Source organism: Oncorhynchus mykiss, chromosome 32 (assembly GCF_013265735.2).
Source record: "Oncorhynchus mykiss isolate Arlee chromosome 32, USDA_OmykA_1.1, whole genome shotgun sequence".
In the NCBI taxonomy this organism is placed as follows: Eukaryota; Metazoa; Chordata; class Actinopteri; order Salmoniformes; family Salmonidae; genus Oncorhynchus; species Oncorhynchus mykiss.
In genome coordinates this window covers 7791807-7813846 of record NC_050572.1, presented here as the reverse complement: position 1 = coordinate 7813846, position 22040 = coordinate 7791807, and the positions used below count along the sequence as shown (strand labels likewise).

General features: G+C 43.3%; 1 protein-coding gene across 1 annotated transcript in view; it reads right to left on the bottom strand.

Annotated features, from left to right (window-relative positions):
• Nucleotides 1-11956, bottom strand: part of LOC110489363 (fibronectin type III domain-containing protein 5-like) — a 44426-nt gene extending 32470 nt beyond the window's left edge. Inside the window, exon 1 of the mRNA XM_036971173.1 lies at nt 11284-11956. Coding sequence (XP_036827068.1) covers nt 11284-11362 — 79 coding nt within the window. The 5' untranslated portion in view covers nt 11363-11956. The remainder of the gene's footprint in view (nt 1-11283) is intronic.
• Nucleotides 11957-22040: the final 10084 nt, after the last annotated feature.

Genomic DNA, 22040 nt, shown 5'->3' with positions numbered 1-22040 from the left:
AACCAAAAGGTTGCAAGTTCATATCCCCAAGCTGACAAGGTACAAATCTGTCGTTCTGCCCCTGAACAGGCAGTTAACCCCTAGGCCGTCATTGAAAATAAGAATTTGTTCTTAACTTGCCTAGTAAAATAAATAAAATGAGGTTGAAGGAATCGTCCGTAGAGCTCAGAGACAGGATTGTATTGAGGCACAGATCTGGGGAAGGCTACCAAAACATTTCTGCAGCATTGAAGGTCCCGAAGAACAGTGGCCTACACTTAAACGGAAGAAGTTTGGAACCACAAAGACTCAGGGAGGTGACCAAGAACCCGATGGTCACTCTGACAGAGCTCCAGAGTTCCTCTGTGGAGAAGGGAGAACCTTCCTAAAGGACAACCATCTCTGCAGCACTCCACCAATCAGGCATTTATTGTGGAGTGGCCAGACAGAAGCCACTCCTCTGCCTGAGTTTGCCAAAAGGCACCTAAAGGACTCTCAAACCACGAGAAACAAGATTATCTGGTCTGATGAAGGCCAAGCGTCATATCTGGAGGAAACCTGGCACCATCCCTACACCATCCCTACCATCCCTACGGTGAAGCATGGTGGTGGCACCATCCCTATGGTGAAGCATGGTGGTGGCAGCATCATGCTGTGGGGATATTTTTCAGCGGCAGGACATTAGTAAGGATCGAGGGAAAGATGAATGGAGCAAAGTAAAAAGAGATCCTTGATGAAAGTCTGCTCCAGAGCACTCAGGACCTTAAACTGGGGCGAAGGTTCACCTTCCATCAGGACAATGACACACAGCCAAAACAACGCAGGAGTGGCTTTGGGACAAGTCTCTAAATGTCCTTTAGTGGCCCAGCCAGGGCCCGGACTTCAACTTGATCGAACAGAGAGAGACCTGAAAATAGCTGTGCAGCGATGCTCCCAATCCAACCTGACAGAGCTTGAGAGGATCTGCAGAGAAGAATGGGAGAAACTCCCCGAATACAGGTGTGCCAAGCTTGTAACGTCATACCCAAGAAGACTCAATGCTGTAATCGCAGCCAAAGCTTATGATTACTTATGTAAATGTGACATTTCTATTTTTTTATTTTCAATACATTTGCAAAAATTTCTAAAAATGTGTTTTTTGCTTTGTCATTGTGGGGTATTGTGTGTAAATTGAATCAATAAATCAAATCAATTTTTAGAATAAGGCTGTAATGTAACAAAATGTGGAAAAAGTCACGAGGTTCTGAATTCTTTCCAAAGGCGTTGTGATATGTCTGGGATTGTTTGCCAAAACCAGCTCATTTATCAGTCTCTTGCTGACACAGCAGAACTAAGAGGTTAGAGAAAAAATCTCATCAACTGGTTCCCATCGTCTCACAGTGATGATAGATTACTTTACGGTTAATTACTGTCAACAACACTGTATGCCAAGGAATGCTCGAAGGACACACACACACACACACACACACACACACACACACACACACACACACACACACACACACACACAGCTTAGACAATGTCAGGAATTTAGAATAATTTTCTAATTTTTTAGAATCCCAGTTTACTGCAATACCTTATAATTATCATGCATCATTTGAGAAGGAAGCTGTTAGCAGAGCATAGACTGCGTCGTGCAGAAGAACAGCCCTTAGCCGTGGTAGATTGGCCATATCGCAGTGCTTAATTATCTCACTGTTCTCACTGTCGACATTCGAATAAAATTGATCAGTGTTAAATCAAGTTGCCTCCTCGTTATTTATCCCATTCCCCAGAAAGACCATCATGTAAAAGTGCTGTGATCCTACTATGTAATCATCATATCCTGCTACACTGATCCCAGACCTGCTCTCTCATTTGTACATAAAGCTTATGGAGAGGGCCGGTGGAGTAAGTAACTGATCTTGACACAGGTCTTGGTAGTAGTGGCTTGTGAACACGCCAAGTCTAGTCTAGTCGTCTCCATACTGAATTTGAATTGTGGGAAAGACAAATAAAATGTGATTTGATTTATTTTACTAGTTAAGTCAGTTAAGAACAAATTCTTATTTTCAATGACAGCCGAGGAACAGTGGGTTAACTGCCTGTTCAGGGGCAGAACGACAGATTTGTACCTTGTCAGCTCAGGGATTTGAACTTGCAACCTTTCGGATAGTAGTCCAACGCTCTAACCACTAGGCTACCCTGCCGAAGAGGCAATCGAATTTGACGTTCAGCATCACCACCTCCACTAGCTAATAGGCTTACTAGTGTAACGGATGTGAAATGGCTAGCTAGTTAGCGGTGGTGCGCGCTCTGCCATGGAGCGATGGGTAACGATGCTTCGAGGGTGACTGTTGATGTGTGCAGAGGGTCCCTGGTTCGCGCCCGGGGACGGACTAAAGTTATACTGTTACACTAGCTAGCAGCGATGCTAATCCCGCCAGTTCAGCATCACCACGTCCACTAGCTAATAGGCTTACTAGCTAGCAGCGATGCTAATCCCACCAGTTCAACATCACCACGTCCACTAGCTAATAGGTTTACTAGCTAGCAGCGATGCTAATCCCGCCAGTTCATCTTCACCACGTCCACTAGCTAATAGGTTTACTAGCTAGCAGCGATGCTAATCCCACCAGTTCAACATCACCACGTCCACTAGCTAATAGGCTTACTAGCTAGCAGCGATGCTAATCCCGCCAGTTCAACATCACCACGTCCACTAGCTAATAGGCTTACTAGCTAGCAGCGATGCTAATCCCGCCAGTTCAACATCACCACGTCCACTAGCTAATAGGTTTACTAGCTAGCAGCGATGCTAATCCCGCCAGTTCATCTTCACCACGTCCACTAGCTAATAGGTTTACTAGCTAGCAGCGATGCTAATCCCGCCAGTTCAACATCACCACGTCCACTAGCTAATAGGCTTACTAGCTAGCAGCGATGCTAATCCCGCCAGTTCAACATCACCACGTCCACTAGCTAATAGGTTTACTAGCTAGCAGCGATGCTAATCCCGCCAGTTCAACATCACCACGTCCACTAGCTAATAGGCTTACTAGCGAGTCAGAGCTGGGGAAGAGAAGGGCAGTGCGTCCACCAACAAAGTGCTCGGAGCAGGTGCAATTTGCAGTTCAAGAACAAGCCAACGTAAAACCTGGCTTGTCATGCAGAAATCAATGTCGGGCTATACAACATGCAAAAAGGTGGGGAGCTTGGGTCTAGAAATTACTGGAGCGATTAAACTAGCAAAAGAGTGGGTGGAAAAGGTACCCAATTGTCATACTTGAGTAAAAGTATAGATACCTTAATAGAAAGTTACTTTAAGTAAAAGTAAAAGTCACCCAGTAAAATACTACTTGAGTAAAAGTCTAAAAGTATTTGGGTTTTAAATATACTTAAGTATCAAAAGTTAAAGTATAAATCATTTCAAATCCCCTACATTAAGCAAAGCAGACAGCAACATGTTCTTGTTTTTAAAATGTATGGATAGCCAGAGGCACAGTCCAACAGCTTTCTAGGCCCTTTACTTTTTTGCAATCTTTACTACTGACAAGCTTTGAGGACAGCCAGTGTGTCTGTGTACGCGGATGACTCAACACTATACATATCAGCTACTACAGCGACTGAAATGACTGCAAAAACTTTACAAAGAGCTGCAGTTAGTGTCAGAGTGGGTGGCAAGGAATAAGTTAGTCCTAAATATTTCTAAAAACTAAAAGCATTGTATATGGGACAAATCATTCACTAAACCCTAAACCTCAACTAAATCATGTAAGAAATAATGTGGAAATTGAGCAAGTTGAGGTGACCAAACTGTCATGGTCAAAACATATTGATATAACAGTAGCTAAGATGGGAGAGAAGTACGTCCATGATAAAGCGCTGCTCCCTTTTTCTGACAACACTGTCAACAAGGCAGGTCCTACAGGCCCTAGTTTCTACCTTCTGACAACACTGTCAACAAGGCAGGTCCTACAGGCCCTAGTTTCTACCTTCTGACAACACTGTCAACAAGGCAGGTCCTACAGGCCCTAGTTTCTACCTTCTGACAGCACTGTCAACAAGGCAGGTCCTACAGGCCCTAGTTTCTACCTTCTGACAACACTGTCAACAAGGCAGGTCCTACAGGCCCTAGTTTCTACCTTCTCACAGCACTGTCAACAAGGCAGGTCCTACAGGCCCTAGTTTCTACCTTCTGACAACACTGTCAACAAGGCAGGTCCTACAGGCCCTAGTTTCTACCTTCTCACAACACTGTCAACAAGGCAGGTCCTACAGGCCCTAGTTTCTACCTTCTGACAACACTGTCAACAAGGCAGGTCCTACAGGCCCTAGTTTCTACCTTCTGACAGCACTGTCAACAAGGCAGGTCCTACAGGCCCTAGTTTCTACCTTCTGACAACACTGTCAACAAGGCAGGTCCTACAGGCCCTAGTTTCTACCTTCTGACAACACTGTCAACAAGGCAGGTCCTACAGGCCCTAGTTTCTACCTTCTGACAACACTGTCAACAAGGCAGGTCCTACAGGCCCTAGTTTCTACCTTCTCACAGCACTGTCAACAAGGCAGGTCCTACAGGCCCTAGTTTCTACCTTCTGACAGCACTGTCACCAAGGCAGGCCCTATAGGCCCAAGTTTCTACCTTCTCACAGCACTGTCAACAAGGCAGGTCCTACAGGCCCTAGTTTCTACCTTCTGACAGCACTGTCAACAAGGCAGGTCCTACAGGCCCTAGTTTCTACCTTCTGACAACACTGTCAACAAGGCAGGTCCTACAGGCCCTAGTTTCTATCTTCTGACAGCACTGTCAACAAGGCAGGTCCTACAGGCCCTAGTTTCTACCTTCTGACAACACTGTCAACAAGGCAGGTCCTACAGGCCCTAGTTTCTACCTTCCGACAGCACTGTCAACAAGGCAGGTCCTACAGGCCCTAGTTTCTACCTTCTCACAGCACTGTCACCAAGGCAGGCCCTACAGGCCCAAGTTTCTAACTTCTCACAGCACTGTCACCAAGGCAGGCCTCACAGGCCCTAGTTTCTACCTTCTCACAGCACTGTCACCAAGGCAGGTCCTACAGGCCCTAGTTTCTACCTTCCGACAGCACTGTCAACAAGGCAGGTCCTACAGGCCCTAGTTTCTACCTTCTGACAACACTGTCAACAAGGCAGGTCCTACAGGCCCTAGTTTCTACCTTCTCACAGCACTGTCAACAAGGCAGGTCCTACAGGCCCTAGTTTCTATCTTCTCACAGCACTGTCACCAAGGCAGGTCCTACAGGCCCTAGTTTCTACCTTCCGACAGCACTCTTACCAAGGCAGGTCCTACAGGCCCAAGTTTTGTCACTGACCACATGTTCAGTCATGTGGTCAGGTGCCACAAAAAAGGACTTAGGAAAATTGCAATTGGTTCAGAACAGGGCAGCACGGCTGGCCCTTGAATGTACACAGAGAGCTAATATTAATAATATGCATGTCAATCTCTCCTGGCTCAAAGTGGAGGAGAGATTGACTTCGTCACTGCTTGTATTTATGAGAGGTATTGAATGCACCGAGAAGGTGCATTCAGAAGGTGCATTCAGAAGGGGCATTCAGAAGGGGCATTCAGAAGGGGCATTCAGAAGGGGCATTCAGAAGGGGCATTCAGAAGGTGCATTTAGAAGGTGCATTCAGAAGGGGCATTCAGAAGGGGCATTCAGAATTTAGAAGGTGCATTCAGAAGGTAGAGCAGCACATGTTGAATGCACCGAGCTGTCTGTCTAAACTACTGGCACACAGCTCAGACACCCATGCATATCCCACAAGACATGCCACAAGAGGTCTCTTCACAGTCCCCAAGTCCAGAACAGACTATGGATGGCACACAGTACTACATAGAGCCATGACTACATGGAACTCTATTCCACAGTACTACATAGAGCCATGACTACATGGAACTCTATTCCACAGTACTACATAGAGCCATGACTACATGGAACTCTATTCCACAGTACTACATAGAGCCATGACTACATGGAACTCTATTCCACAGTACTACATAGAGCCATGACTACATGGAACTCTATTCCACAGTACTACATAGAGCCATGACTACATGGAACTCTATTCCACAGTACTACATAGAGCCATGACTACATGGAACTCTATTCCACAGTACTACATAGAGCCATGACTACATGGAACTCTATTCCACAGTACTACATAGAGCCATGACTACATGGAACTCTATTCCACAGTACTACATAGAGCCATGACTATCGGTACATGGAACTCTATTCCACATCAAGTAACTCATTCAAGCAGTAAAATTAGATTTAAAAAACAGATTAAAATACACCTTATGGAACAGCGGGAACTGTGAAGCACCACAAACATAAACACAGACACATGCATACACACACACGCGATAACATACACACTATACATACACATGGAGTTTGTACTGCATATATGTGGTAATGGTGGAGGAAGGGCCTGAGGGCACACAGTCTGTGAATGTATTGTAATGTTTTTAAAATGGTATAAACTGCCTTAATTTTGCTGGACCCCAGGAGGAGTAGCTGCTGTTTTGGCAGCAGCTAATAGAGATCCATAGTAAACACAAATACAAAAAAAAACACTCAGACATTATTTACAAAAGATGCATTTGTGTTTAGTGTTTCCGCCAGAATCAGAGGCAGTAGGGATGACCAAGTGCTCTGTTGATAAGTGCTTGAATTTGACATTTTTCCTGTCCTGCTAAGCATTCAAAACATAACGAGTACTTTTGGCTTTCAGAGAAAATGTATGGAGTAAATTTTAGTGAAGTAAAAGTAAAAGTTCACAAAAAGATAAATAGTAAAGTAAAGTATAGATACCACCAAATAACTACTTAAGTAGTACTTTATATTATTTTTTACAGGGGTGGTTCCTCCTGCAGGCAGAGGGGGGTCGTTAGTGATTGAAGTCACCTGGGATCAGAGTATTTAAACTGTGTCACTAATCTCTCTCTCTCTCTCTCTGTCTCTCTCTCTCTCTCTGTGTCTGTCTCTCTCTGTCTCTCTCTGTGTCTGTCTCTCTCTGTCTCTCTCTGTCTCTCTCTCTCTCTCTCTCTGCTCCTCCAGGTATGAACCTGTTTTGTTTGTCCTTTTGTAGTTTTACATAGTTTTCACTCAGCCATTCACACACACACCGATTCACGCATCCATGCACTTTACATACACCTTACATTATGATACTTCCACACCTTAATTATTTTTCTTAGTTTAAAGTTAATAGTTTTGTTTACAATAAAGAACATGTTTTAATTGGCCGATACCTGTTGTTGGCGTCCCCTCATTTTTTTGCCACAGGCTATGAGCCGGCCTGTGGCACTACTTCAGTAGTACTTTATATTATTTTTGACTAAAGTACTTTACACAGCCGGTGGAAAACATCCTCTGCATCAGACGTAGAAAAACTAAAAGAAGGAAGAGCCCTCTGAAGAAATGTTTTTAAACACGCCTGAACCCAGGCACATTTGGTGGTAGCTAGCCTTGTAGACAAGGCTAAAGAGGACAGGTTAACACTCAAAATAAAAAATAAAAAAAAAAATAAAAAAAAAAATATATATATATATATATATATATATATATATATATATATATATATATATATATATATATGTATATATAATAGGCACGAACAGCCAGAGTCTTCAGAACAGCCTTGGAAGGAGGCTAAACATCACAGAACACATGCCCGCTCATGGCTTTGAGCAAGAAGTTGACACTCAGGAGATAAATGGACTTGACATGGCGAGAGGCATTGTGGGAGTTTTTGAAAAGTAAGGCAGGACATTTTTCATTTCCTTTACCTTTACAGAACCCGTTTGTAATGTGAATAAGTGATTCATGTTATCAGATAGGCAGGAGGCCAAATATATTCTCATATGTGTTCTGCTGTAGCCTACATTCATTTATTTTATTTGAAGTTATATTAAGATATTGTGATATCTGCTACACTGATGTTGTGAAAAGTATATGAAATTCAGCTCTTGTACGCCCCATAGCTAAGGATTTGTATATATTACGGGGGGGGGGGGGGGGGGGTTCTCCGATATAGAAGACATTGCTGTACATTGATGTCTAGAAAATTAGGCTGTAAGAAAGTCAAACTTGTGTAACTGCCCCCGCAGCTATGATCAAGTATGTGGCCATACTGCAGTGACGTCTGAAATGCTTTGAATTAAATTGCAGCTTGGAGAGTGTTGTCCATTTCACCATGTCTCATAGGATTCATTTCACCACCATAGAGAGTATACTACTAGGAGACATTTCACCACCATAGATAGTATACTACTAGGAGACATTTCACCACCATAGAGAGTATACTACTAGGAGACATTTCACCACCATAGATAGTATACTAATAGGAGACATTTCACCACCATAGAGAGTATACTACTAGGAGACATTTCACCACCATAGAGAGTATACTACTAGGAGACATTTCACCACCATAGATAGTATACTACTAGGAGACATTTCACCACCATAGATAGTATACTACTAGGAGACATTTCACCACCATAGAGAGTATACTACTAGGAGACATTTCACCACCATAGAGAGTATACTACTAGGAGACATTTCACAACCATAGATAGTATACTACTAGGAGACATTTCACAACCATAGATAGTATACTACTAGGAGACATTTCACCACCATAGATAGTATACTACTAGGAGACATTTCACAACCATAGATAGTATACTACTAGGAGATATTTCACCACTATAGATAATATGGTGGTAACCGAGTTTGGGAAACACTGGACTGGGTTGCCCCCTAACCCTAACCCTAACCCTAACCCTAACCCTAACCCTAACCCCCCCCCCCCCCTTGGGTTGTGCCGTGGCGGAGATCTTTGTGGGCAATACTCGGCCTTGTCTCAGGATGGTAAGTTGGTGGTTGAAGATATCCGTCTAGTGGTGTGGGGGCTGTGCTTTGTCAAAGTGGGTGGGGTTATATCCTTCCTGTTTGGCCCTGTCCGGGGGTGTCCTCGGATGGGGCCACAGTGTCTCCTGACCCCTCCTGTCTCAGCCTCCAGTATTTATGCTGCAGTAGTTTATGTGTCGTGGGGCTAGGGTCAGTTTGTTATATCTGGAGTACTTCTCCTGTCCTATTCGGTGTCCTGTGTGAATTTAAGTGTGCTCTCTCTCGGAGGACCTGAGCCCTAGGACCAAGCCTCAGGACTACCTGACATGATGACTCCTTGCTGTCCCCAGTCCACCTGGCCGTGCTGCTGCTCCAGTTTCAACTGTTCTGCCTTATTATTATTGGACCATGCTGGTCATTTATGAACATTTGAACATCTTGGCCATGTTCTGTTATAATCTCCACCCGGCACAGCCAGAAGAGGACTGGCCACCCCACATAGCCTGGTTCCTCTCTAGGTTTCTTCCTAGGTTTTGGCCTTTCTAGTGAGTTTTTCCTAGCCACCGTGCTTCTACACCTGCATTGCTTGCTGTTTGGGGTTTTAGGCTGGGTTTCTGTACAGCACTTTGAGATATCAGCTGATGTACGTAGGGCTATATTTATTTATTTTATTTATTTTTTATTTCACCTTTATTTAACCAGGTAGGCTAGTTGAGAACAAGTTCTCATTTGCAACTGCGACCTGGCCAAGATAAAGCATAGCAGTTTGAACAGACAACACAGAGTTACACATGGAGTAAACAATTAACAAGTCAATAACACAGTAGAAAAAAAGGAGAGTCTATATACATTGTGTGCAAAAGGCATGAGGAGGTAGACGAATAATTACAATTTTGCAGATTAACACTGGAGTGATAAATGATCAGATGAACATGTGCAGGTAGAGATATTCGTGTGCAAAACAGCAGAAAAGTAAATAAATAAAAACAGTATGGGGATGAGGTAGATAAAAATGGGTGGGCTATTTACCAATAGACTATGTACAGCTGCAGCGATCGGTTAGCTGCTCAGATAGCAGATGTTTGAAGTTGGTGAGGGAGATAAAAGTCTCCAACTTCAGCGATTTTTGAAATTCGTTCCAGTCACAGGCAGCAGAGAACTGGAACGAAAGGCGGCCAAATGAGGTGTTGGCTTTAGGGATGATCAGTGAGATACACCTGCTGGAGCGCGTGCTACGGTGGGTGTTGCCATCGTGACCAGTGAACTGAGATAAGGCGGAGCTTTACCTAGCATGGACTTGTAGATGACCTGGAGCCAGTGGGTCTGGCAACGAATATGTAGCGATGGCCAGCCGACTAGAGCATACAGGTCGCAGTGGTGGGTGGTATAAGGTGCTTTAGTAACAAAACGGATGGCACTGTGATAAACTGCATCCAGTTTGCTGAGTAGAGTGTTGGAAGCTATTTTGTAGATGACATCGCCGAAGTCGAGGATCGGTAGGATAGTCAGTTTTACTAGGGTAAGTTTGTCTGCGTGAGTGAAGGAGGCTTTGTTGCGGAATAGAAAGCCGACTAGATTTGATTTTAGATTGGAGATGTTTGATATGAGTCTGGAAGGAGAGTTTACAGTCTAGCCAGACACCTAGGTACTTATAGATGTCCACATATTCTAGGTCGGAACCATCCAGGGTGGTGATGCTAGTCGGGCATGCGGGTGCAGGCAGCGAACGGTTGAAAAGCATGCATTTGGTTTTACTAGCGTTTAAGAGCAGTTGGAGGCCACGGAAGGAGTGTTGTATGGCATTGAAGCTTGTTATATAAATACATTTGATTTGATTTGATTTGACTACACCAATCCATTCATACCTCTACAACCTGTACTCACAGCTCTCTCTCTCTCATATATATATATATATATATATATATATATATATATATATATATATATATATATATATATATATATATATATTACAAAGTGGTGTTTCTACAGAATCCCTAGACTAACCTACCATTCATTATATTAGACCAGTGGTTCCCAACCAGGGGACTAGGACCCCCGGGGTTACTTGGCCTGTCCACAGGGGGTTCTTGAGAAGGCTCATGAGACCATAGGCGTACTGGTAAAATGCACAAGAGGGGGTACTTCAGGGGTACTCCGGGCAGAGCTAAATTCAGTTGGTGATACAGTAACCGAAAAAGATTGTGAACCATCTCATCCTCTCATCAATAACCTATTAAATCAATAGCATATTCACACACAATTATTCTTACTGATTTAGCAGTATATGGATGTTCAATTTACATGCGTTTGTACGGGCATAGAACTGTCAGGTCATTGACTTGGTTGATTATCGATTGATAGATCCTATTCCGGATGCTATTATTAATCATATTAGCATCAACACATGTCAACTTACACTTACCACCGGCGGAAACGGATACCGTAAGCGAGCCCAACACGAGCAGTGGCAGTGTCGCCGCAGAGAAGCCTTGTTTCCCCATCCTTCAAGCAATTTTTTACATCCTGCCCGGCCAAACGAATATCCCATTTACTCGCGAAAGCCGGACCGACACCTCGGCTAGTGGGTTGCTTAGCATTCACCGCGCTAAGATCCTTTCCTCCCCCGCTCTCCTTTTCTTGTTCTCATAAAAAAAAATCGGTTACTGGCGGTGTAGCCTGAACTTGGTCGTTGGTTGCCGCAGAAACGCAACACCGGCGGTTTCAGCACCTGGGACAGGTCTGTGCGCTGCTTACGGTGGGGCACGGTCGGCACAGTCACTTGTTAGATGAACACACACCAACAACAACAAAAAAAGGTCTTATTTGAAACGATTACCTCAGTAACGGGACAATTCCGTTGTCCTAAAATTCGTGACCACTGTTTGCTACCCTGTTTAACAAACGTTAGGCTATAGTATAAACAGTCGTTTAGGTTGTTTTTCTCTTGTTGCCATCTTTACCGAGGTGCGCTGGCTGAGGCTGCGCTGAGAGCCCCAGGGTTGCAGAATAAAACGTGCTGCTCCCGTCAGATGGACAAAAACCCACCCCGCTCATCCATATCTTTCTCTCTGTTTTTGTTTTCCTCTCTGTCTCTCTCACTCTCTCTCTCTCTCTCTCTCTCTCTCTCTCACTGTCTCTCTCTCTCTGAGAGGATAGTCCCAGGAGGCAACTGAGATGTGGAGCGCTTCCCGCTCTTCTTAACACCGCGCTCGGTTGTGCCTCTTTCTAATCTTTATCCAGAGATTATTAATAAAACGACACTCACCGTTTTTGTATTCTATTGTAAACGTGTATTATTAGCCCAAAGTAAGGATGCGAAATGTACGTTTGCTTATGGTTTAGTTTTGAATTCCACTCCCACCAGGTTGCCATTGAGTAATCTAAAGTCTACTCAATAAAACAATGACTGGTTTAAAAAACAAACCCAATGTTTCTGTTGTTGCTGCTATGTAGTCTATATGTAACGATTCTCGTCCTCGTCTAATGACGAGTATGAAAGATCGGACCAATATGCAGCATGTTAATATTTATTTAAACTGAACACAAAATAACAAGAGAACGAACGAAACAGAGACAGAAAACAACTACCCACAAATCATAGTGGGAAAACAGGCTGCCTAAGTATGGTTCTCAATCAGAGACAACTGAGGTTCCCTCTGATTGGGAACCATACCAGGCCAAACACAGAAATACCAAAACATAGAACAACACAGAATGCCCACCCCAACTCACGCCCTGACGAAACTAAAATAGAGATATAAAAATGGAACTAAGGTCAGTACGTGACACTATAGGGCTAGTCTACATGATTTTATTTTATTTTTTTTTTATTTTACCTTTATTTAACCAGGCAAGTCAGTTAAGAACAAATTCTTATTTTCAATGACGGCCTGGGAACAGTGGGTTAACTGCCTGTTCAGGGGCAGAACGACAGATTTGTACCTTGTCAGCTCGGGGGTTTGAACTCGCAACCTTCCGGTTACTAGTCCAACACTCTAACCACTAGGCTACCCTGCCGCCCCAATGATGATGTAGACTACGTCTGTGATAAATGTATTTCTTTACTGGAATCAATGAAGTCCGATTCAGAATTTGATGTTGATTGGATGTGACGTAAAATATAAATGTCCCAACTATAATTTGGGAACCTAAACTACCCCAAACAGTCATTATCGTGTCTCAGTTGACTTTATCTCCTGTTATAGCCATTGCTTGGACCATCAGGAATCAGGCTGCAGAGGGTACGTGTGTCTGTGTGTGTGTATGTGTGTGCATACGTGTGCATGTGTGTGTGTGCATACGTGTGCATGTGTGTGTGTGCATACGTGTGCATGTGTGTGTGTGCATACGTGTGCATGTGTGTGTGTGCATACGTGTGCATGTGTGTGTGCATAGGTGTGTGTGTGCATACGTGTGCATGTGTGTGTGTGTGTGCATACGTGTGCATGTGTGTGTGTGTGCCTGCTCTTCTGCATCATCAGTGGCACTGCATATTCATTTCGCAGAGTTTCAGTTCACGGTCAGCTAAGGCCCATGTCTCTGTCATTCTGGTACCAATTATTCTGGCCTTCTCCCTCCCTGTATTGGCTTGGATACCTCAAGAGCTTGCAACTTTTCAATGCTGCTGCCCTCAGGCTCAATTTTAAAAGGGTGTCAAATTACTGTCTCATTCATTCATTCATTCATCCATTCATTCATTCATTCACTGATCCTCATATATTACATCAAAGCTTCAAGTGGACTTACTTCAAATGATTCGTACTTATTGCAAATTATTCATACTTATTTCAACCGATTCATACTTATTTCAAATGATTCATATTTACTTCAAATAATTCATTCTTACTTCAAATGATTCATACTTATTTCAAATGATTCAGACTTATTTCAAATGATTCACACTTACTTCAAATGATTCATTCTTACTTCAAATGATTCATTCTTACTTCAAATGATTCATTCTTACTTCAAACGATTCATACTTATTTCAAACGATTCATTCTTACTTCAAACGATTCATACTTATTTCAAACGATTCATTCTTACTTCAAATGATTAATGTATTTTTGAGACACTCATTGACTCATGTACTGTAGTTAAGGGCAAATGAACTGAGTGCACTTAGAGAGTAGAGATGAAAATATTGTATGCACGGTGGACGACCATTTTGTAACGATATCCTTGCTTTGGACAAATTACTTATGGGTTAACAGCATTGGGATTCTGGGAGACGAGAGTGTTGTTGGGCCATAACAAACACACACACACACACATACACACACACACACACACACGCATGGATAAATATGTGCGCATACACACACACGCGCGTGGATAAATACACTCGCATACACACACACACATGCGCGCATACACACATACATTCATACATACATACAAAATATATATACACACACACACATTTGGGCCACCATCTGGTTAATGATGCAGCCAACCTCACCTCCCCGCCCTGCCCCGTGCTGCCCCGCCCCGTCTGTCTGTCTGTTTTGATCTTGTCTGTCTGTCTGTCTGTTTTGATCTTGTCTGTCTGTCTGTCTGTTTTGATCTTGTCTGTCTGTCTGTCTGTTTTGATCTTGTCTGTCTGTCTGTCTGTTTTGATCTTGTCTGTCAGTCTGTCTGTTTTGATATTGTCTGTCTGTCTGTCTGTCTGTCTGTCTGTCTGTTTTGATCTTGTCTGTCTGTCTGTCTGTCTGTCTGTCTGTCTGTCTGTTTTGATCTTGTCTGTCTGTCTGTCTGTCTGTCTGTCTGTCTGTCTGTCTGTCTGTTTAGATGTGCCAGCGCTACTGCAATGCTTCTATAGAATGGAGTGTTCATTTGTACTACAATGCTTCTTCTATCGAATGGGTAGTCCTGGGTAGTCCTGTCCCAGATAAGAAATAGTGATGTGCCAAAAATATTGCAACATCAAATTGTTTTCTAATGTGCTCTTTTGTTCATAAAAAAAAAAGCTGACACGTTTTCGACCTCAATCGTTCTTTTTTCAAAGCTTGCAAGAACTGGACATGAAGGCAATAACTGGACATGAAGGCAAGAACTGGACATGAAGGCAATAACTGGACATGAAGGCAATAACTGGACATGAAGGCAATAACTGGACATGAAGGCAATAACTGGACACGAAGGCAATAACTGGGCACGAAGGCAATAACTGGACACGATTGAGGTGGAAATGCTGCTTGGCTTCATTAAAATGTAATGAAAGAAGTATACTTGAAAGCAAGTACCTTGTAGAGTTCTCAGATCAGTATAGAAGCCAACCACAATACAGGAAAGTTACTTCACTTTACCTTGTACAGTTCTCAGATCAGTTAGTCCAACCTCCAAAATCGTATTGTTAAGCAGTTCTCATGGTGTTGAGTTCAACATTCATTTTCCATCCCCATTATATGTGTGTGTGTGTATATATGTGTATGTATGTGTATATATGTGTATATATGTGTGTGTGTGTGTGTGTGTGTGTGTGTGTGTGTGTGTGTGTGTGTGTGTGTGTGTGTGTGTGTGTGTGTGTGTGTGTCTGTGTGTGATTGTGTGTGTGTGTGTGTGTGTGTGTGTGTGCATGTATGTGTGTGATTGTGTGTGTGTGTGTGCGGGCGTGTGTGTGAGAGAGCATGCGAGCGAGAACGACAGAGAGTTGTGGATTCAGATAGATGGGGATGTAATAATGGTTCTGGTAGCACAAATTCAGAGTCCGTGTGTAATGTACTTTAGAAAATCCCCATCGACTGGAGGAGTCACCATTTATAGTTTTGGTGTAAATGATCCAACCGTTATCTAGGTTGGTGGAAATCCACTGAGGTTGAAGAGGTCTCCATTATGTACCGTAGATGGTCAAATAATAATAAACTACATTTATCAATTGAAGCTAACCACCCCTTAACCTAACTCCTAACCTTAACCCTAACCCCTGGTTTAGCTAACATTAGTGAGCGAGCTAACGTTAGCCACCTAGCTGGAATTCATAAGATATCATACGTATTGCAATCGGACTCCATTACTATGTGAATGTTGTAGTCCTATAGTCGTATCCAGTGGGTATAGCCGAGGTTGCGATCCTTGCGTCACCACTCGGAAGTAGAATGCACGTGGCTAGGTTTACCGTCAAGCCATTATTAAGAGGCTGAGGAACAAGGAGCTAGTGTCTTGCAATCAATGTCCTGGGCATTAAATTATAGTTAACCTTAGCTCAGGATGAGTGAGGGGGTGAGTGAGGGGGTGAGTGAGAGGATGAGTGAGGGGATGAGTGAGGGGGTGAGTGAGGGGGTGAGTGAGAGGATGAGTGAGGGGGTGAGTGAGAGAATGAGTGAAGGGTGAGTGAGAGGGTGAGAGGGTGAGTGAGGGGGTGAGTGAGAGAATGAGTGAAGGGTGAGTGAGAGGGTGAGTGAGGGGGTGAGTGAGGGGGTGAGAGGGTGAGTGAGGGGGTGAGTGAGAGGGTGAGTGAGTCTTAACAGCATAGCGTGCAATCACAACAGCAAGATTAGTGACAAGTTGCCACAAGAAAAGGTGCAACCAGTGAAGAACAAACACCATTGTAAATACAACCCATATTTATGTTTATTTATTTTCCCTTTTGTACTTTAACTATTTGCACATCATTACAATCACTGAACATAGACAATATATAATCAAATCAAATGTATTTATATATCCCTTCGTACATCAGCTGATATCTCAAAGTGCTGTACAGAAACCCAGCCTAAAACCCCAAACAGCAAGCAATGCAGGTGTAGAAGCACGGTGGCTAGGAAAAACTCCCTAGAAAGGCCAGAACCTAGGAAGAAACCTAGAGAGGAACCAGGCTATGTGGGGTGGCCAGTCCTCTTCTGGCTGTGCCGGGTGGAGATTATAACAGAACATGGCCAAGATGATCAAATGTTCATAAATGACCAGCATGGTCGAATAATAATAATCACAGGCAGAACAGTTGAAACTGGAGCAGCAGCACGGCCAGGTGGACTGGGGACAGCAAGGAGTCATCATGTCAGGTAGTCCTGGGGCATGGTCCTAGGGCTCAGGTCAGTTGAAACTGGAACAGCAGCACGGCCAGGTGGACTGGGGACAGCAAGGAGTCATCATGTCAGGTAGTCCTGGGGCATGGTCCTAGGGCTCAGGTCAGTTGAAACTGGAACAGCAGCACGGCCAGGTGGACTGGGGACAGCAAGGAGTCATCATGTCAGGTAGTCCTGGGGCATGGTCCTAGGGCTCAGGTCCTCCGAGAGAGAGAAAAAAAGAGAGAAGGAGAGAATTAGAGAGGGCATGACATATAACATGACATTTGTAATGTCTTTATTATTTTTGAATTTTTGTGACTGTAATGTTTACGGTTCATTTTGATCGTTTATTTCACGTTTGTTTATCATCTATTTCACTTGCTTAGGCAATGTTAACATATGTTTCCCATGACAATAAAGCCCTTCAATTGTATTGAATAGAGAGAGAGAGAGAGAGAGAGAGAGAGAGAGAGTATACAGAAGCTTGGAATCAGTAACAGTAGTGTAACAGTAGTGTTATAATGTTATCTCATCACCATAGCAGGTGTTTACAGTTCATGGTACTGTTAAAGCAGTGGACAAAATACAAGCCGAGATCAACAGCTCAGTCTTGTTTTTAAACCTGACTTCATAAAAATAAGCCTATGCAACATTAACCAATTAGAAACAGTTCTGTAGCAATGAGGTTTGTACAGCAGGCTATAGGCCCAATACGTTATCGCTGCATATTGGCTTTGCTTGAATTGCCCTGCCAATGTTGTTCTTCTCAGACCATTTGGAAATTATATTTTTTAAATGTAGGTACAGTGCATTCGGAAAGTATTCAGACACCTTGTATTCTAACACATTTTTGTTGTTACATTACAGCGTTATTCTCAAATGGATTAACTAAAACAAGTACACAAAATACAATGACAATGACAAAACTGTTTTTTTGAAATGTTTATAAAAAATAAAAAAAAATAAAAAACAGAAATACCTTATTTACATCAGTATTCAGACCTTTTGCTATGAGACTCGAAATTAAGCTCAGGTGCATCCTGTTTCTATTGGTCATCCTTGAGATGTTTCTACATCTTCATTGGACTCCATCTCTTGCTCAGTAAAGGACACCAGGGACAGGTGAAAAACAAAGACGCTAATCAGGGAGAAAGTCTGGTTTCCTAGAGTTGATAAATCAGTGGAGACGATGGTCACGGTCTGCATCCTACGCCAAGCTGCAGCGCCAACCAATCATAGGGAACCTTTGAAAAAAGGCACACCTGCCACCAACACTGGAAGAAAGTGGCAGTTGATTTATGTGGGCCGTTTCCCTCTGTTGAATACCTGTTGGTGAACACAGATGAATACTCTAGATATATCTGGAGGCAGATATTATTCAATCCACATCAGCTCAGGAAACAAATTCCACATTTGAATCGAATGTTTTCAACCTTTGGAGTTCCTGTCGAATGTAAAAGTGAATTTTCCAAAATTCAGAGTTTTCCCATTTCTTTTTCTAAATATCTAGGTCTAAACGCAGAAAGATCATGTGAATGCTGAGGCAGAGCGTTTCATGCATACTCTTAGGAAAGCCCTCAGGACAGCTCACGTGGAGCTTCCTGGTTAACTTCCTGTGTAGCTTCCTGTGCAACTACCGTGCTACACCACACTGCTAAACAGGGATGGCTCCGGCTGATGTACTGTTCGGCAGGCCAATGAGGATCAAGCTGCCTGAGCTAGCTACATTGACTAGCTAGCTACATTGACTAGCTAGATGCACAATGTACAGTACTAGTCAAAACTTTGGACACACCTACTCATTCCAGGGTTTTATTTATTTATTTGTACTATTTTGTACATTGTAGAATAATAGTGAAGACATCCAATTTTACATTTTAGATTCTTCAAAGTAGCCACCCTTTGCATTGATGACAGTTTTGCACACTCTTGGCATTCTCTCAACCAGCTTCATGAGGTAGTCACCTGGAATCCATTTCAATTAACAGGTGCGCCTTGTTAAAAATTAATTAATGTGTGGAATTTCTTTCCTTCTTAATGAGTTTGAGACAATCAGTTTTGTTGTGACAAGGTAGAGGTGGTATACAGAAGATAGCCATATTTGGTAAAAGACCAAGTACATATTATGGCAAGAACAGCTCAAATAAGCAAAGAGAAACGACAGTCCATCATTACTTTAAGACATGACGGTCAGTCAATCCAGAAATGGTCAATAACTTTGAAAGTTTCTTCAAGTGCAGTTGCAAACACCATCAAGTGCTATAATGAAACTGGCTCTCATGAGGACCTCCACAGGAAAGGAAGACCCAGAGGTACCTCTGCTGCAGAGGATAAGTTCATTAGAGTTACCAGCCTCAGAAATTGCAGCCCGAAATAAATGCTTTACAGAGTTCAAGTAATAGACACATCTCAACATCAACTGTTCAGAGGAGACTGTGTGAATCAAGTCTTCATGGTTGAATCGCTGCAAAGAAACCACTACTAAGGGACACCAATAATAAGAAGAGACTTGCTTGGGCCAAGAAACAGGAGCAATAGACACTAGACCAGTGAAAACTGTCCTTTGGTCTGATGAGTCCAAATTAGCGATTTTTGGTTCCAACCGCCGTGTCTTTGTGAGATGCAGAGTAGGTGAATGGATGATCTCCACATGTGTATTTCCCACCGTGGAGCATGGAGGAGGAGGTGTGATGGTGCTTTGCTGGTGACACTGTCAGTAATTTATTTAGAATTCAAGGCACACTTAACCAGCATGGCTACCACAGCATTCTGCAGTGATACGCCATCCCATCTGGCACTTAGTGGGACTATCATTTGTTTTTCAACAGGACAATGACCCAACACACCTCCAGGCTATGTAAGGCCTATTTGACCAAGAAGGAGAGTGATGGAGTGCTGCATCAGATTACCTCAACCCAAATGAGGTTTGTGAGTGAAGCGCAGAGTGAAGTGTTAAGCATATGTGGGAATACCTTCAAGACTGTTGGAAAAGCATTCCAGGTGAAGCTGGTTGAGTTACTAGATGATTCCATATGTGCTACTTCATAGTTTTGATGTATTAACTATTATTCTACAATGTAGAAAATAGCCGAAATAATGAAAAACCCTTGAATGAGTAGGTGTGTCCAAACTTTTGACGGGTACTATATATACATATATTTTTCTGCTCTTGGCCCCGGTAAGCCTTACCCTTTGTCTTTCTAGCCCAGTAAGCAAAACTGGTTGAAAACACACACAATCACTCACACACTGTTACCGTGATGCTTGTATGAACTTGAATAAAGTCACAGAGAAACACAGCAAGCAGAGAGGTAAGTGTAAATCCAGATCTTTACTTAAAGTCTTGACAGAAACAAGGCAACAGCACAAGAGTACACTAAACAAAACATAAGACCTAAGCAAGGATCCAATCCAACAGAGGAACCTAAATAGCCAGGCAACCAGTTGAACAGAGAAGGCAAACAAACACAGGTGAAACCAATAAGAAACAATCAGAGTAACCTGAGAACTAGAAACAAGGTTAGAGTGCCCTCCAGTGGTAACCTAAGGAAACACTCAAAATAAAACAAACTGTGACAGGACCCCTCCCTCAAGGATCGGCTCCTGACGTTCCACCAGGGGTGGCTGAAAAGGCGACGGTAGTCCCGAATGAGTCCGGGGTCCAGAATGTCCCGAGCCAGAACCCAGGATCGCTCCTCAGGACCGTAACCCTCCCAAGGAAACACACTCAAAATAAATCAGAACCTGTGACACACAATGTCTAACACACAAAACTGGTTCCAAAACATAGCGTAGTTTTTGTGTGAAATGTTGTTTTCAATCAGTTTTCTCCTGTTTTACACAGGTTCTGATCATTTCCATGGGCACAATTATTCTTATTGATGATTATCTGAAGGACAAACTGGAAAAATGTATTTTAAAAAAAAAGTCTACGTGGCGTCCCCAGGGTCAAAACATGAACATATACAGAGCGTCACCAGGGTCAAAACTAGAACATCTACGGAGCGTCACCAGGGTCAAAACATGAACATCTACAGAGCGTCACCAGGGTCAAAACATGAACATCTACAGAGCGTCACCAGGGTCAAAACATGAACATCTACAGAGCGTCACCAGGGTCAAAACATGAACATCTACAGAGCGTCACCAGGGTCAAAACATGAACATCTACGCAGCGTCACCAGGGTCAAAACATGAACATATACGTAGCGTCACCAGGGTCAAAACATGAACATCTACAGAGCGTCACCAGGGTCAAAACATGAACATCTATGGAGCGTCACCAGGGTCAAAACTAGAACATCTACAGAGCGTCACCAGGGTCAAAACGTGAACATCTACGGAGCGTCACCAGGGTCAAAACATGAACATCTACAGAGCGTCACCAGGGTCAAAACATGAACATCTACGCAGCGTCACCAGGGTCAAAACATGAACATCTACGGAGCGTCACCAGGGTCAAAACATGAACATCTACGTAGCGTCACCAGGGTCAAAACATGAACATCTACGGAGCGTCACCAGGGTCAAAACATGAACATCTACAGAGCGTCACCAGGGTCAAAACGTGAACATCTTACGTAGCGTCACCAGGGTCAAAACGTGAACATCTTACGTAGCGTCACCAGGGTCAAAACGTGAACATCTTACGTAGCGTCACCAGGGTCAAAGTGAGCCGGCCGTGTCATCGGCTCAGATATGGTGGAATTTGAATTATGCGTAGTTATATTTACACACAGACACCCAGACACCCAGACACCCAGACACCCAGACACCCAGACACACAGACACCCAGACACCCAGACACCCAGACACCCAGACACCCAGATACGTATCATTACCTCTGAAAATGCCTGGGACACTTCTCTGTATGTTTGCGTGAGTTTGTGTGTGACATTATGTTTCCCCTTGTTATTTCTTCTCGCCGTGTCAACATAAGCCCCGTTTATACCTGGTTCTAACACGCGTCCTTCTTCCTGGTCTTGTCCACATTCTAATTGTGCCCACATTTTCAGACAGGTGTAGGTGAATAAAAGACGCATTGTGATCTGATCTTCCTGATCACCTCCGGAGGAAGTCAGACTCAGTGTCTTACAAATGTAGCCGGATCTGGACAGTGAAACCATTTAAATCCTCATTATCCAGTCCTCCAAAGTCATTGACAACAGTG